General features: G+C 44.8%; 1 protein-coding gene across 1 annotated transcript in view; it reads right to left on the bottom strand.

Annotated features, from left to right (window-relative positions):
• Positions 1–14,060, bottom strand: part of LOC147679934 (gastrokine-1-like) — a 42,759-nt gene extending 28,699 nt beyond the window's left edge. The window contains exons 1-4 of the mRNA XM_086943500.1: positions 14,009–14,060; positions 12,665–12,718; positions 8,431–8,541; positions 8,020–8,115 (exon numbers count right to left, since the gene is read on the bottom strand). Coding sequence (XP_086799626.1) covers positions 8,020–8,115; positions 8,431–8,541; positions 12,665–12,718; positions 14,009–14,020 — 273 coding nt within the window. The 5' untranslated portion in view covers positions 14,021–14,060. The remainder of the gene's footprint in view (positions 1–8,019; positions 8,116–8,430; positions 8,542–12,664; positions 12,719–14,008) is intronic.
• Between the last annotated feature and the right edge of the window lie 232 nt (positions 14,061–14,292).

Raw genomic sequence — 14,292 nt, 5'->3', positions numbered from 1 at the left:
GTACAGAGAGCAGGCATAATTGAGCCTAGACAAGATCAAAGCCTGAATAATGATCTGCCTAGTCAGGGCATCAAAGAAGGCCAGGATAGATTTGAGCCCACGTAACAGACCGAAACAAGTTCCCACCACCTTTTTAGTCTGAGTCTGAAAATTGCGCGAGGTGTCCATCCACTCGGCAACTACTGAGAGGCCGCCCAGAAATTTCCTGGCGTCCTGCTCGGAGTCGCTCGAGAGAGCCACCACCAACTGAGTATCATCAGCATAAGAGACCATGGTCAACCCTCTGCTCCTGGCTACACCATCCAAAGGTTGGACATAGAGATTGAAGAGCAGAGGGCTCAGAGACGAGCCCTGTGGGACCCCCAGGCCTGTAGGAAAAGTACCCGAAGCGAAAGGGGGGCAATCACCTGGAACGTCCTATCAGCAAGAAAAGAAGACAGCCACTAAAGTGCTGAACCAGAAACACCAGCCTCTGATAGACGATTCAGCAGGATACCATGAGACACCGTATCAAACGCGGCACTGAGATCTAAAAGGATCAGTGCCGACGTCTGTCCCGCCTCCAAGGCCTTCAACTGATGTTCAGTCACAGCCAAGAGCGCTGCCTCGGTGCTGTGGCCAGGCCGAAAACCATTTTGAGAGGGGTCAAGCCTGTGATTTGCAGTGAAATATTCTGTGAGAAGGGAATTAATGTAGGCCTCTGTAATCTTCGCACTCCAAGGTAACATAGAGATAGGCCCATTGATCACCTGTTCCAAAGAGCGTATAATGGTCGGAAGAATTTTTGGGAATTGGTCAGGCTTCAGGGGGCAGAAGGGGAGCCTGACTTGACATTGGAACAAAGTGTCAATAAGACCTCTTGAAAAATAGGGGGAAAAACCTCAAGGGTACCATTGGTAGAGGCACAAAGTGTCTCCAGAGAGCCTATAAGGACCGTAGGGAAGCTTTTATAGATATCCTCAACCTTCCTAGCAAAGAAGGATGCAAGCTCATTACACTGCCGATCAGAGGTAATCAATGAGCGAGTAACGTCCTTCTGTGTTTTGAGCTCCGAAACTATAGAAAAAATGCTCTCAGCCGGATTAGTACTCCTGCTGATTTGCTCAGCGTAAAAAGCTGCGTGCTCTATATAGATAGCCCTGTGATATCGCTTAACAGCTGCGCTGTAGAGATCCTTTGAGGTAGAGTCATAAGTCCTGTCGCCAGACTCTTTCCAGCTTCTTATAGGTCTTACGTAAGGCAGCTATTTTGACGTTATACTACAGATTAGATTTAGTATGACGATTGATGGACAACTTGGCTGGAATAGGGCCATCCAAAGGCTGAGTAATCCAATTAGAGAAGACTAAATTTGCCTTGTTAGGGTCAGCCGGCATAGCTGGAGAGGTGGCAGCAAGATGAATTTGAAATTGCTCCCAGTTCAATTTATGCCAGGGGCGCTTAAAAGAGAAAGTATTCTCTAAATTGCGCGCTGGCCTAATATTGTGAATCAACATAGGGACTAATTAATGATCGGACCAATATAACGGGACAGGAGGTAGAACCACAAGGGAAGGTATATTTGTGAAGACAGGGTCTAGTAAATGGCCAGCCATGTGCATGGGGCCTGATACCCGTTGATCGAGCTGACACGCCACAAGATTAGCCAGGAAAGATGACACATCAGGATCAGAGAGATTATCTAGGTGCAAATTAAGGTCGCCTATAACTGAAAACTTAGAAGCATTAACCGCTAAAATACTGACTGCCTCAGAGAGAGAATCTCTAAATACTCTGGACGGACCTGGGGGTCGATAAATCAGTAAAACTGACTCAGTATAGTTAAGATTGAGAGTGATTTTAAATAAGACACATTCACAGTCTGTGACAGGCTCCTTAATAAAGGAACAAGGATACCCAGTTTTAAAGATGATCGCAATGCCCCCGCCTCTTGTAGGTCTACTAAGGGTATGGATGGAATAGCCCTCCGGAAGAGCAAGTACTTGCTCCATCACCATGTCTTCCGAGAGCCAAGTCTCAGTAAGAAATAAGACATCAGGGGACTATTTTTCCAGGAGATCATGGACCTCAGTGTAATGTTTCACTAATGAGCGACAGTTAAGATGAAGAACCGTCACAGGAGTGCATAGCGGGGCTGATGGACCTGGCCGGAATCAAAGAAGCGAAACCACAGCCAATATACCCAAAGGAGCTTTCTAGGCCAACTAGCCGCAATTGTATACATTCTGTTGTACCCCTCCCAATCGCAAGCAGCTCAGTCTGGGAATAGGAATAACTAATTTCAGCAAATTTAGCAGCCTGTCTGGCATCCGGTGACATTCCGGCGCGGACGGGCGCAGACGGCCGGGCACCTATGTTGTTTTAATAGGCCCCGGTAATGGAAGTGATGGAAAGTGGGGAGGAGTCATGTCCCTCCGCCGAGATCGGCAAAATACGGTAATGGACTAGGTACAGCAGGGCAGAGAGCAGGAGAACAAGTGAATGCTGGTAAGCCTCATTAGTCAGCGAGAAATGCAGGAATACATAAAACAGTTCTTAAAAATGCACAAAACGAATAGTTAGCATCAATTTTAAAAATAACAGTGGCAACCTTTAGAGTTGGCACGCTATAGTCTAGAGCTGCGCAGCCGGGCACCTATGTGGTTTTAAAAGGCCCCCGTAACAGAAGTGAGGGGAGGGGGGAAGGAGTCACGTCCCTCTGCCGAGATCGGCAAAATACGGTAATGGACTAGGTACAGCGGGGCAGAGAGCAGGAGAACAAGTGAATGCCGGTAAGCCTCATTAGTCAGTGAGAAATACAGGAATACATAAAACAATTCTTAAAAATGCCCAAAACGAATAGTTAGCATCAATTTTAAAAATAACAGTGGTGACTTGTAGAGTTGGTGCGCTACTGTCTAGAGCGCCCTACTCAAAAAACCTACGGCAGACCTAAGAGACCTCAAGAACCTCCGGCCCATCTCTCTGCTCCCCTTCCTTGCCAAGGTCATCGAGAAAACCGTCAACAGACAGCTAAACCGATACCTCGAAGAAAACAGAATCCTGGACCCTTCCCAGTCAGAGTTCCGCAGCACCCACAGCACCGAGACTGCCCTCATCGTCGCCACCAATGACATCAGAACTCTGCTGGACAACAGCGAGACCGCAGCACTCATCCTCCTAGACCTCTCTGCTGCCTTCAACACCGTCTGCCACCGCACACTACGCGCACGCCTCCATGCCGCAGGGGCCAGAGACAAGGCTCTGGATTGGACCACCTCCTTCCACTCTGGCAGAAGCCAGAGCGTCCGCCTCCCCCCATTCCGTTCCAAAACCTCCAAGATCATCTGCGGCGTACCCCAGGGATCCTCCCTCAGCCCGACGCTGTTCAACATTTACATGGCCCCACTCGCACACGTAGCCTGACCGCATGATCTCAACATAATCTTCTACACTGACAACACTTAGCTGATCCTCTCCCTCACCAAGGACCCCATCACCGCCAAAGCCAACCTCCACGAAGGAATAAAGGCCGTCGCTGACTATATGAAGACCAGCCATCTGAAGCTGAACTCGGACAAGACGGGAGTCCTCATCCTCGACTCCAACCCTTCATCCTGGGACGACTCCTGGTGGCTGACGGCACTGGGGGCAGCCCCAACACCCACTGACCATGCATGCAACCTGGGAATCATCCTCGACTCAACGCTCTCAATGACCAAGCAAGTCAACGCCGTCTCCTCCTTCTGCTTCAACACCCACCGCATGCTCCGCAATATCTACAGATGGATCCCGACAGATACAAGAAAGGCAGTCACCCAGGCCCTCGTCAGCAGCAGACACGACTATCAAAACGCCCTCTCTGTGGGAGCCCAGACCAAGCTCATTAAACGACTACAACGCATCCAAAATGCCTTGGCACGATTGATCCTCGACATACCACGCCATGGCCACATCACCCCAACCTGAGAAACCTGCATTGGCTCCCCGTCAACAAGAGATATCCTTCAAGCTCCTCACCCACGCACACAAGGCACTCCACAAAACCGGCCCAGCCTACCTCAACAGACGTCTATCCTTCTACATCCCCAACTGCCAGCTACACTACGTCACCGTCCCGCGCATTCGAAGAACAACCACTGGTGGGAGATCCTTCTCCCACCTCACCGCTAAGACATGGAACACCCTCCCACTGAGCCTACAACAGACCCAAGACCTGCTGACCTTCAGGAGGATACTCAAGATGTGGCTGTTTGATCAGTAGCGCCCCCCCAGTGCCTTGAGACCCCCGCGGGTATGTAGTGCACTTTACAAATGATTGATTGATTGAAGTGGAGCAGAAATGCTTTCACACAGGAAGCTGCCTTTCCAGCAGTTCCCTATGTGTGAAAGTAATGCTATCTCATGCAGGAGGCAGCGAGCTGGCAGGGACTGCAGGGGCCTTCAGGATCCCTCCTAAATACCCAAAGAAAGTCACTTTGTGCCCTGGGTGGGACCGGGGCATCCAAAATAGAGGCCATGCCCCTGGGGTTGGTCCCTGGGGCTGAAATTGGCCCAGTAGTCGGGCCACGCAGCCCACTCCCATACTGTTAAAAAAAAAGGTGCAGCCACCCTGTCCTACTTAAAAAAATACAAAAAAAAAATAAAAAAGGTCAGTCCCAGGGGAATGGTGTCCCCGGGGCCAAAATTAGTCCAGAGGTGGGGCCAGCCGCTCCTTCCTCATTCCAGAAAGGCCTGACCCTGAGGGAAATTGGCCCAGGGAAGGGGGGAGAGGGGTGGTGCCAAACAGCCCCATGGCCTAATATTAAAATAGTTTTTTTTTTAAAAGCCTCCCAGCAAGTTGCCAGAGGCCCCGCCCACTTTCATCACCACTCTCCAAATGCACCTCATGGTGCACTACTAGTTGAGGGATGAAGTCCCCATGACTCCTAAGTGCACTTGAAGGCCAACAACCTATCCTGTTATCTCCAGTAAGTCCCACACAGCAGATTGCAGAGAGGTCATCGTAGGCCCTGCGGCCTTTCTCCACCACTCTGCAAATGTACCTCCTGGAATACTACTGGTTGGGGGATGAAGTCCCCTTGGATGCTTAGGGCGCTTGGGGACCAGGAACCCCTTCTGTTATCTCCAGTAATTCCTACACAGCAGGATTGCTGAGAGGTCTTCGGAGGCCATTCCCCCTTTCTCCACCACTCTACAAAGACGGCTCCTTGTGCAACCCTTCTTGTTACCTTGAGACATTCACAGGTGAGTAGCATGCTTCACAAATCCCTGATTTATTACCTTAAGTAAGTCCCACAAAGTGGGATTGTTGATAGGTCTTCGGAGGTCATGCCCCCTTAGTCCACCACTTTGCAAACTCACCTCCTAGAGCACTACTGGTTGGGGGATGAAGACACTTTGGCTGCTGAGGGTCATTGGGGGCCAACCACCCCTCCTGTTACTTCCAGTAAGTCCCACACAGCATGATTGCTGTGAGCTGGTCGGAGGCCCAAACCACTTTCATCACCACTCTGCAAATGCACCTCCTGGCTCACTACTGGAAGGGGGATGAAGTCCCCTTGAATGTTGAGGGTGTTTGGGGTCAGAGAACCCCTCCTGTAACCTCCAGTAAGTCCCACACGGCAGGATTTCTCTGAGCTGGTCGGAGGCCCAACGCCCTTTCACAACTACTCTGCAAACACAACTACTAGATAATAACCCGTAGAAATTAATTTAAAAAAACAAAGGTTGCAGGGACGTTATAGTTAGGCTCTGATTTCACTTGTACGCAACCAGTGACATTTTTGAACGGTTTGCTATTTTGTTCCCATTGAAGATATAGCTACCTGTCTGAAAGACCACTACTTCACTGCCACTGGAGTCGACTTAAACAGTGACCAGGGCATGTCATTTTATATCAGCATTAAAACCAAATGCACGTTCTTCCAGTTAAAGCAACTAATAAAACCTGCCCTTTTACCACTCCCAAACTCTGTGCAGCAGTGATAATCTCATTAGTTGATTTGAAAACCTACCAATTGTATGTCCTTACATTAAGGCTCAACACAACTACCAGCTTCAGACTGATTCTAAGACCGCCATGCTTGGTATTGGCATCAGAAATACAGACTACATTGATCCCACTCTCCACCTACTCCACAGTCTAAAGTGCAAAAGTGAAATACATTCTGGATCATGTGACTGACTGACAATTACATAGTGAGCAAAGCCATGCAATTTGGCTCTAAAATGACCAACTACGCCCCTAGAAAGCCCTGTTAGCCTGCCAATGTCCACCTGAGAAATTTGACTCGTCAACAGAGTTGATTGGTGCTTCCTAGCTAAGCGCTCTGCCACAAAACAACCTGCAGCTCACATCAGATCCTTTCAACACTGCTTTTCTTCATGAAAACCCCACTCTTCATCTTGACAATAATACTACCAAGCATCCTGGTATGCAAATTTCAGTTCTGTACATTTCTCATGCGTTGTGCGCTTGTTTGTGCCTTGTGATGATTTTTTTGTATTTTTGTGCACTACAAATGTTATAAATACATTTTTAAAAATCGTGGTATACGATTGGTTCTGAACTGAATTGTTTTGACTACAAGAGTTCTATGTTACTTTTCAGAAGTAAATTTGTTCAGCAAGGAAAGACAATCTACTTTACCCAGTAGTCTCTCTCCACACATCCAGTCCAAAAGAAAAAGAAAGGGTCCTTATCAGCCCTTAGTTAGCCAGGCACTTTCCAATAGATTTGTAGGAATATATCGAATTTTTTAAAGACAAGAATCATGAGTAGTTCAGAACAACAATAGAGATGTTTTGAGGGATATAATCCTGTCAATGTCAATTGAAATGATATGTATTTCTTATAAACTTCTTATTAATTTAAACACTCAACTGGCATGAGTTTCATTACAGTCAAAGAGGCACTGAGCTTAATCTAGGCTTCAATAAAGCTGAAAATAAAAGTTGATATTGTGCCAGTCTCCTCGTACTGAGGTGACCAACATGACACTGCCATCTACCCAGAGACCAATTGGCTATGTGGCCGAAATAAAAGTCACAAATGTATTTCCTTTCTTGACATTGACTTTTATTTTGAAATAAATTGAATTCCTGGTTAAGATTGCCATTTTTTTAGCAAGAGTGATACGTGTCAGCTAAATGAAAGAATTAAAGAAAAACGTAATTTGAACTGACCATGACAGGAAATTATAACTAAGTAGCAGTGGCCCCTCCTTTAGGGCAGAGGAGAATCGCCCCTCTACTGCAAGTGCAGCAAAGGTTAAAAATAAAGGACAATAAAATGAATTTATTACCATTTTATTTCTTTACTGCTGCCAGCAAGAGCTGTGCCTGAGGAAGGGGCATGGCCACTACTGCTGACTGGCAGCAGGGGAGTGGTGCTCACTCCAGTTTAGAGTGCGCCTGTCACTTTGGCCAGCTGTTCTCAGATGGTCAGTCTGACATGCGCTCTTTAAACCTCTCCAATCTGAGCTGTCTTATACAGCTGAGTGAAATGCAGGCGCAGGCCCCTAGTTGAGCATGAAGCCAGCCCGCTCTAACCAATCCTGGCACTTCTCGCATGATGCTTCACATTTTCAGCAGCATGAGAGCAGTGTCTGGATTGGTTAGAGGAATTGGTTCAGACCAGAACAGTGATGACAGACTGAAAGAATGAGGTACAGAGTAGGATAGCCAGTGCATTGCAGTGGGTAAGTACATATTTTATTTTCATATCTATGATCCACTGACAAGCACTGTAAGAAACTCCCACTGCCTTCAACCTCAACGCCAGAGCTCTCAGTCATGGTTCATTATAAACACTATTTATAACGAGCCATGAGTATGAGTTTTAGTGTTTACCTTAAAGGCATTGCTGGTCAGTGGGTCAAATAACTGATGTGCTTGTCACACCAATTATGTATGGTACCAGCCACACTGTGACTAAGGACAACTCTGATGATGCGTATGGCCACTTCCATTATTGTCCAGTACAAAGCCACCTGTGGGAGATGCTCGTACAACCACCAAGGTTCTGCCCTTTCTTACCTGCTCAGGGAATAGCTCTGCACTTGGAAATTCGGATTTGCTCAGCGGGGTCACAACGCAGGCCTTCTTGGAGAAGATTCTAGTGGCAATAAAGCCCTGGAAAGCAAAAACACACAAATGACATCACACTAGCTTTTCTGGGAGAAAGTAACCTGTAGGGGATATACACATTCTTGTAAAGCCAATAGTCGTACATCTAGGAACTGGTAGGACAAATTCAGAAAAAGTGGGGGGATTTAAATTCCCAACTACTTCCACTGAACAGGAGGAAATTTGAGTTGTAAAAAAAGAAAAAGTTGTAGCTGGCTTAAAAAAGCATGTCTCGCCATCCCAAGTCGGGGAAATTACCATGTATGTTATGGCCAATCATCCTCTGACAGATCCCCATGTAGCACCATCTGGCACACATACCGTCTTGTAGTCCAGGACAGCGTCCCACGACTGCCATCCAAGGTTGTGGCTGACGCTAACGACATTGTTCTCTTTGTCGACTTTCCATGAAGGGTTGGTGATTTTAACAGCCTGTGGACAGAATATTTTGTATCAGAGTCCGCCGGGGAAATACCATTGTATTGCATCAGGAGTATAATACACAGAAGGGACCTCTCCATGCCAAAGTAATGCCTTTGGGTCGGTACATGTGATAGTTACAGCAGTTCACAGTGATCTTTGTGAATGTGTCATATAGTGTATCAGGTAGCGGGGGTAATACTTGTATCCTTGCTAGCCAGGGATGGGAGGTCCCCCTAATAAAAGCATCTGCTGCTGTCTTTGATGTGATTGTTGTGTTTGTGACTGGGCTTCATGAGGTACCCCGGTTCTCTGCCTCTTCTGTGTGAGTGAAGTTTGCACTGGCCCTGTCTTAGGGGTCTATTATTTTAGCTGGCGGATCGCCACCTTCCGTATGGCGGTGGCGATCCTCCCGCCAAAAGTCACCGTCTGCCCACCTTTTCCCCTGCCACATTACGATGGCAGGGGGGACCCCGGCAGACGGGAAGGACGTCTGCTGGTTTTTTGCCGGTAGGCAATCCACCCGATTGCCTACCGGGTGGAAAAGCCCAGCAATATGGTGGTGGTGCCTTGCAGGCACTGACATCCATATGAGGATGATGTGGGGGAAGTGTCTTTCCATTGCGGAGACTCCGCCATGGAAAGGCATGCGGTTTTTACTTTGGGGGCCCATTGCGGCACCTAGGGAGTTGGAGGGGTGGGGGTGCACTTGGTTGGGTACCTATGGTACCCCCTACATTTGATTGCACAAGGTGGCAGGCACCACTCGGTGCCCGTCACGTTGTGCATTCAACTGCACAACATGCATTTCTCGCATTGTGGCGGGTGGTGCTTGTAGCACCGCCTGCCGCAATGTGACATATGCGAGAAGCACTCACCCGTTTCCCGGTATAGTGGCATCGTAATAGGCACCATAGCCTTTATGCAATGTGTTGTTTAATGAAAATATCTTACCTTCTCTTAGGGCTTGGTCTACAAAGACAATACCTAACACACCCCATATGCTTTTACCATATCGGGCACCTTTTCCTTTTCCTTTTTATTTCATGGTTCTTCCTACAGGCATGATTTTTAGTGCCTTTAATAGCTTTTCTAACAGTTTTCAGTCCTCACTACATGTAGCACTACATGTAGCACAAGCTTTTGCAAAGCCAATAGCTATGGCTGAAATTTTCAGATATAAGCTAGACCCATTGGCTTTGCCAAACCACCTTGAGTTGCTGGGCGTGCTGGATTGTATCGGTGGACTGTTGTTTGTACAAGGTAGCTAGGACTGCCAAATGGCTCTTCCTCCAGTGGCGAACCTAACACCTCAATTGTTAGTCAAAAATAATGTATTTTTTTAACAAAACTAATAAACGTGCTAGATTATAGAGTTTGACAGATAAAGTGACAGGTGAGTTCAGTTTTTCTGTGTTAAATAGTCCCTAATACATTCTAATGGAACCACTTCCATGGAGGTACAAGGATTCACCCAGGCAAAATATTCATTCAGCAGAACTAAGATTTGGTTGACAAAAGTTACATTTATTTTTGCAAAATTAAGTTTATTATTCCGTTTTAAAATAAAATATTTAATTAATAATGATATCAAATTTTTAACACTATGTATATATGTATGAATATATATATTATGAAGTAATTTTGAATCTACGGCAAAATGAAATAATAAACTTAATTTCAAATGAAAATGACATTTTTAATATATATGTTAATAAATGTATATACTTATGTATATACATATATATGTGTTTGTGTGTGTATGTATATATATATATATATATATATATATATATATATATATATAACACAGCAAAAACGAGAAAACGGACCACCGGGACCTTTTCAATGGCAGATTTTTATTTTATTTGTTCCTTGTTTCCACGACGCGTTTCGGGCATCAAGTGCCCTTGATCACATAACAGGTGCGTCATCGCTATTTATACAATTACTCTTTTTTTCTTCTTTTTTTCAAATTTCACACCACGTGACCATTGGAAAGTGAAGAAACACTATAGCTTATTCATAACAGTAAAACACCCTGCAAGGAAAGACTTGTTCATAACATTATGTTACAATAACATATATAATATAATTGTTAGTATGGGTACCTTTTTTATTAATGCCTTACATGTATTAGCAAATTTACATATCACTATATATATATATATGTATATAATTGTTAGTGCACATGTTATCTTAATTATTGTTTATTAATTATTGTTTATAAATTATTTATAAATACAATTATATTAAATTAAATATTTAAGTAAACACATTTAATCTGATGAGTTAATGAGATGCTATATTTCATTTTCTTACTTCAAGTTTAATTATAAATATTTAGAATATTTTGTCGTTTAGATCATATATAAAATATTTTAAACATTTTTTTAAATAATAATGTTACCTATAGTAGTAGTGACTTTACACTAGCAATTCATACTTTTAGGCGGCTCCTCCTCCTGAATTAAAGGGGTGAGGAAATGTAGGTCTACACCTAGGAATACAGTTACAGTCAGAAATGGTGATCAGCAAGAAAGTGTATAGTTAGGCATAGGGCTAGCATTAATTACATATAGGAGTAGATATGCACGTGTATATTCACTTTGTGAACAGGCCCCCTATGTATTTATATATTCACCCATGTACAGTCATAAATAGCCTCACCACATCATCTTAACCAAGATGCTTCTTTGCTCTAGTGTCAAGAGATACTTATGTTTTTCTGTGCACATTTACAAATAAATTACTCCACCTAAACATTTGTTAGAGCATTTTGTATGATTATAACATGCACCATTAACATAACACATTCCTGAAAGAACTGAAACATACCCATATTTTGCAGAAGTCTCATATCTTCCATTATACTCATTATTTTGTGTACATGGGGAGACAATCCAGTATGTCTTAAATGTCTGTTTTATTTCTTAGCACTTCTAAGTTTATGTGTCCCTCCTAATGAGACCAACAAAAATCTTAAAGTAGATTTGACACAACAGATTACCGGGCTTATTTACTCGACCTTGCGCCCCTATTGTGCCACTTTTTTTGATGCACCAGCAGCCCAGTGTGCTGTCCCACATTTACAAGGTCATGCAAAGCCACCATGCCTGGCTTTTCATGGCCATGTAAATATGGCCCTTTTTCAGCCATCACTTTGAGTGAAAGTGGCGTGCAATGGGTGTTGCTGTGGGGGTTTCCACGCAATACTCATGGATTCTGCTGTGTTCCCAGATTTACAGTATTTCATGAACCTAGGAATGCGTCAGAAGCCTATGACTCGCTTGGAGAGGCATAAGGAGGCATAAGGAGGTGCAACGAGGAGAAATACTTTTCTTTCTCCTGGTCTTTTGATGCATGCTGCATAGTGCAGAATGAATAGAAAGAGGAAAATGCCTTTAGTGATTGTTTTTATGAAGGAAGGTGTCCTTTCAGGTCATCCCTGCACCACAGGCACCGTTTCAACCTGACACAAGGGTGCCTGAACTGGCACATTTCAGGGGAAAGCACAGAAATGCTTATATTGTTGTTAATACGACACATCCATGTGCTTTGAAAATAATGCAGTGCAGGCAGCAAGATGGCTTGCAGCGCCGCACTGCACCATTTTGTCTCCCAGCCTGACACTGACAGGGCCCTGTTACTAGCCAAACCTGAGAAACCAATAGGGAGAGAGAGAGAGTCAGAGAGAGAGAAAGAGAGAGAGAGAGAGAGAGACAGAGAGAGAGAGAGAGAGAGAGAGAGAGAGAGAGAGAGAGAGAGAGAGAGAGAGAGAGAGAGAGAGAGAGAGAGAGAGAGAGAGAGAGAGAGAGAGAGAGAAGTGCAGTAGTACATAGAAAGAGGGACAGAGTCAGGTCATGGTGCTGTGGGCCTCTGCTATTTAAGGCCACTGCTGGCAAGTGTGTCGTTGAAGCAACACTGATACCCAGAAAAGGAAGCTAGATTGCAAAAAGTCCTAAAAAGCCTTTGTTAGTAGAGGGAAGGGAGCACCTAAATGGCAAAATGTAATTTTACCTGGGCCTCTAAAATTATTTAAACTGGGTTTGGTGTTGCCATTTCTACAATTGCCACATTTCTCTAATGTGTGATGGGCACTGCTCACAAACAACTTATTTAAGAGATGACTTACCTCTTTTGGGGCTGCCTCTGTCTGGAATACTCCCAAAAGAGCAATGGCAAGGACCTAAAATAAAAAAGTGAAATATGTGAGATATGTAGTAACCTGTGCACTTTGGTGGTTAGCTACTCAGGATCCATGCTGGGGCAATTGTGTAAATAATTGTCAATGATTCTCGGTATCTCCAGTGCACCAATGTGTTCTTTGGGTGCTCGGTTTTCTGAAATGTAATCAGGCAGGAATGGTCCAGAGTGATACTGGGCATGGCATAAAACAAAAAGGCCCAGATTTACTCTTCTTCTATGAAAGGCAATACTGCACAAATCAAATCTAGTATCAAAGGAGGAGAGTTAAAACAATGTCATATCTACTAAGATATGGCTAATTGTTTCTCTCCCTTAGGCACAGTTTTGTCAGTCAACGCAGACACCCTTGCACCACAGTGTCAGGGTGTGTGCATTCTCTGTATCATAGGTTTTGTACTGGAAGGGATGACTTCTAGTAAAAAACTATCTTTTATGGCTTTGCCCATTTTGTATGTGTGCTGCACATTGCAGAACAAGTGTGAAAGCTGGAAAAACCATGAGAAATAAAAAAGTGTTCTCTTTAGACCCGCCTCAAGGAAGCCTAGATTTTTGGTGCAAAACTCTGTTTACCAATGTTTGTAGATCGGGATTTGCATTAAAACCCATAGGGGGTTCCATGGAAACACTCCCGCACCACCCATGGATGGCCCGTTTGACACCAAGTAATGCAAAGCAGTGGATAGCACAACATTTTTGTAACTCTGGAAATAGCCTAATCTTTCAGACCCAGGATAGTTTACCAGAAGATCACATGGTTCCTCAGCAGACCTGGGGCAGTCAGTCACATTATAGTATAATCTTTGAGACGCCAGGATGGACTGGTCACGGTCAATACCACACTGATCATTCTTCCGCTCTGCTATTTTCAAGGTAGACTGCAGGCCAGAGAGCTGCTTTCAGGGCTGGATGGTAGCCAGAACTCATGAAAGCCCTCTTGGCGACAGGCCTATTCTAGCTTCTGCCACCAGCAGCGTGGGCCTGCTTTGAACATTGTTGCTAGAGCTAATTTTGGTTTCTTGTCTCTTTTTGGTAGAGCCAGTCATGCTGCTGGCTCATCTCTGAAATCCCAGTGGTGCCTGGAAAGACTCGACTGCGAAATTCTTGTAACACAAAGTCAACATGTAGAAGTTGTTAACTTACATGCATGACAGTTAGGTCAGCAGGGCTGAGCCAGTTCGTGTCAAGCGTGCATATATTGATCAGCAGACAGGGCAATCATCTAGCTAGATACCCTGGGATAAGGCAGGGTAAGGGAGCGAGCAGTGCTTACCAGAGTCTTCATCTTCAAGGGATTGTCTTGTGCAGCAACGTGAGACAGCAGGAAGACAAAGCTGTGTCCCAGCAGCCTTCTATATATACAGCCTTGGAATAAACATGTGATGGAAGCTCGGCCGGCAGACCGAAGTGTCAGCATTATTTTTAAAGGTCGCCTTGATGTGGGGTATTGATTTATTTTATGATCTATTTACTATGGAGTCTATCAGGAGAAATAATATCAGTGACCTTCACTCAAATATTCCACTCCCTAATTAGTGGTTGTTACTTTTCCATGAT

This window comes from Lissotriton vulgaris, chromosome 11 (genome assembly GCF_964263255.1).
Source record: "Lissotriton vulgaris chromosome 11, aLisVul1.2, whole genome shotgun sequence".
Classification (NCBI taxonomy): domain Eukaryota; kingdom Metazoa; phylum Chordata; class Amphibia; order Caudata; family Salamandridae; genus Lissotriton; species Lissotriton vulgaris.
Note: the sequence above shows the minus strand (reverse complement) of the source record. Positions and strands in the feature narration are given on the sequence as shown.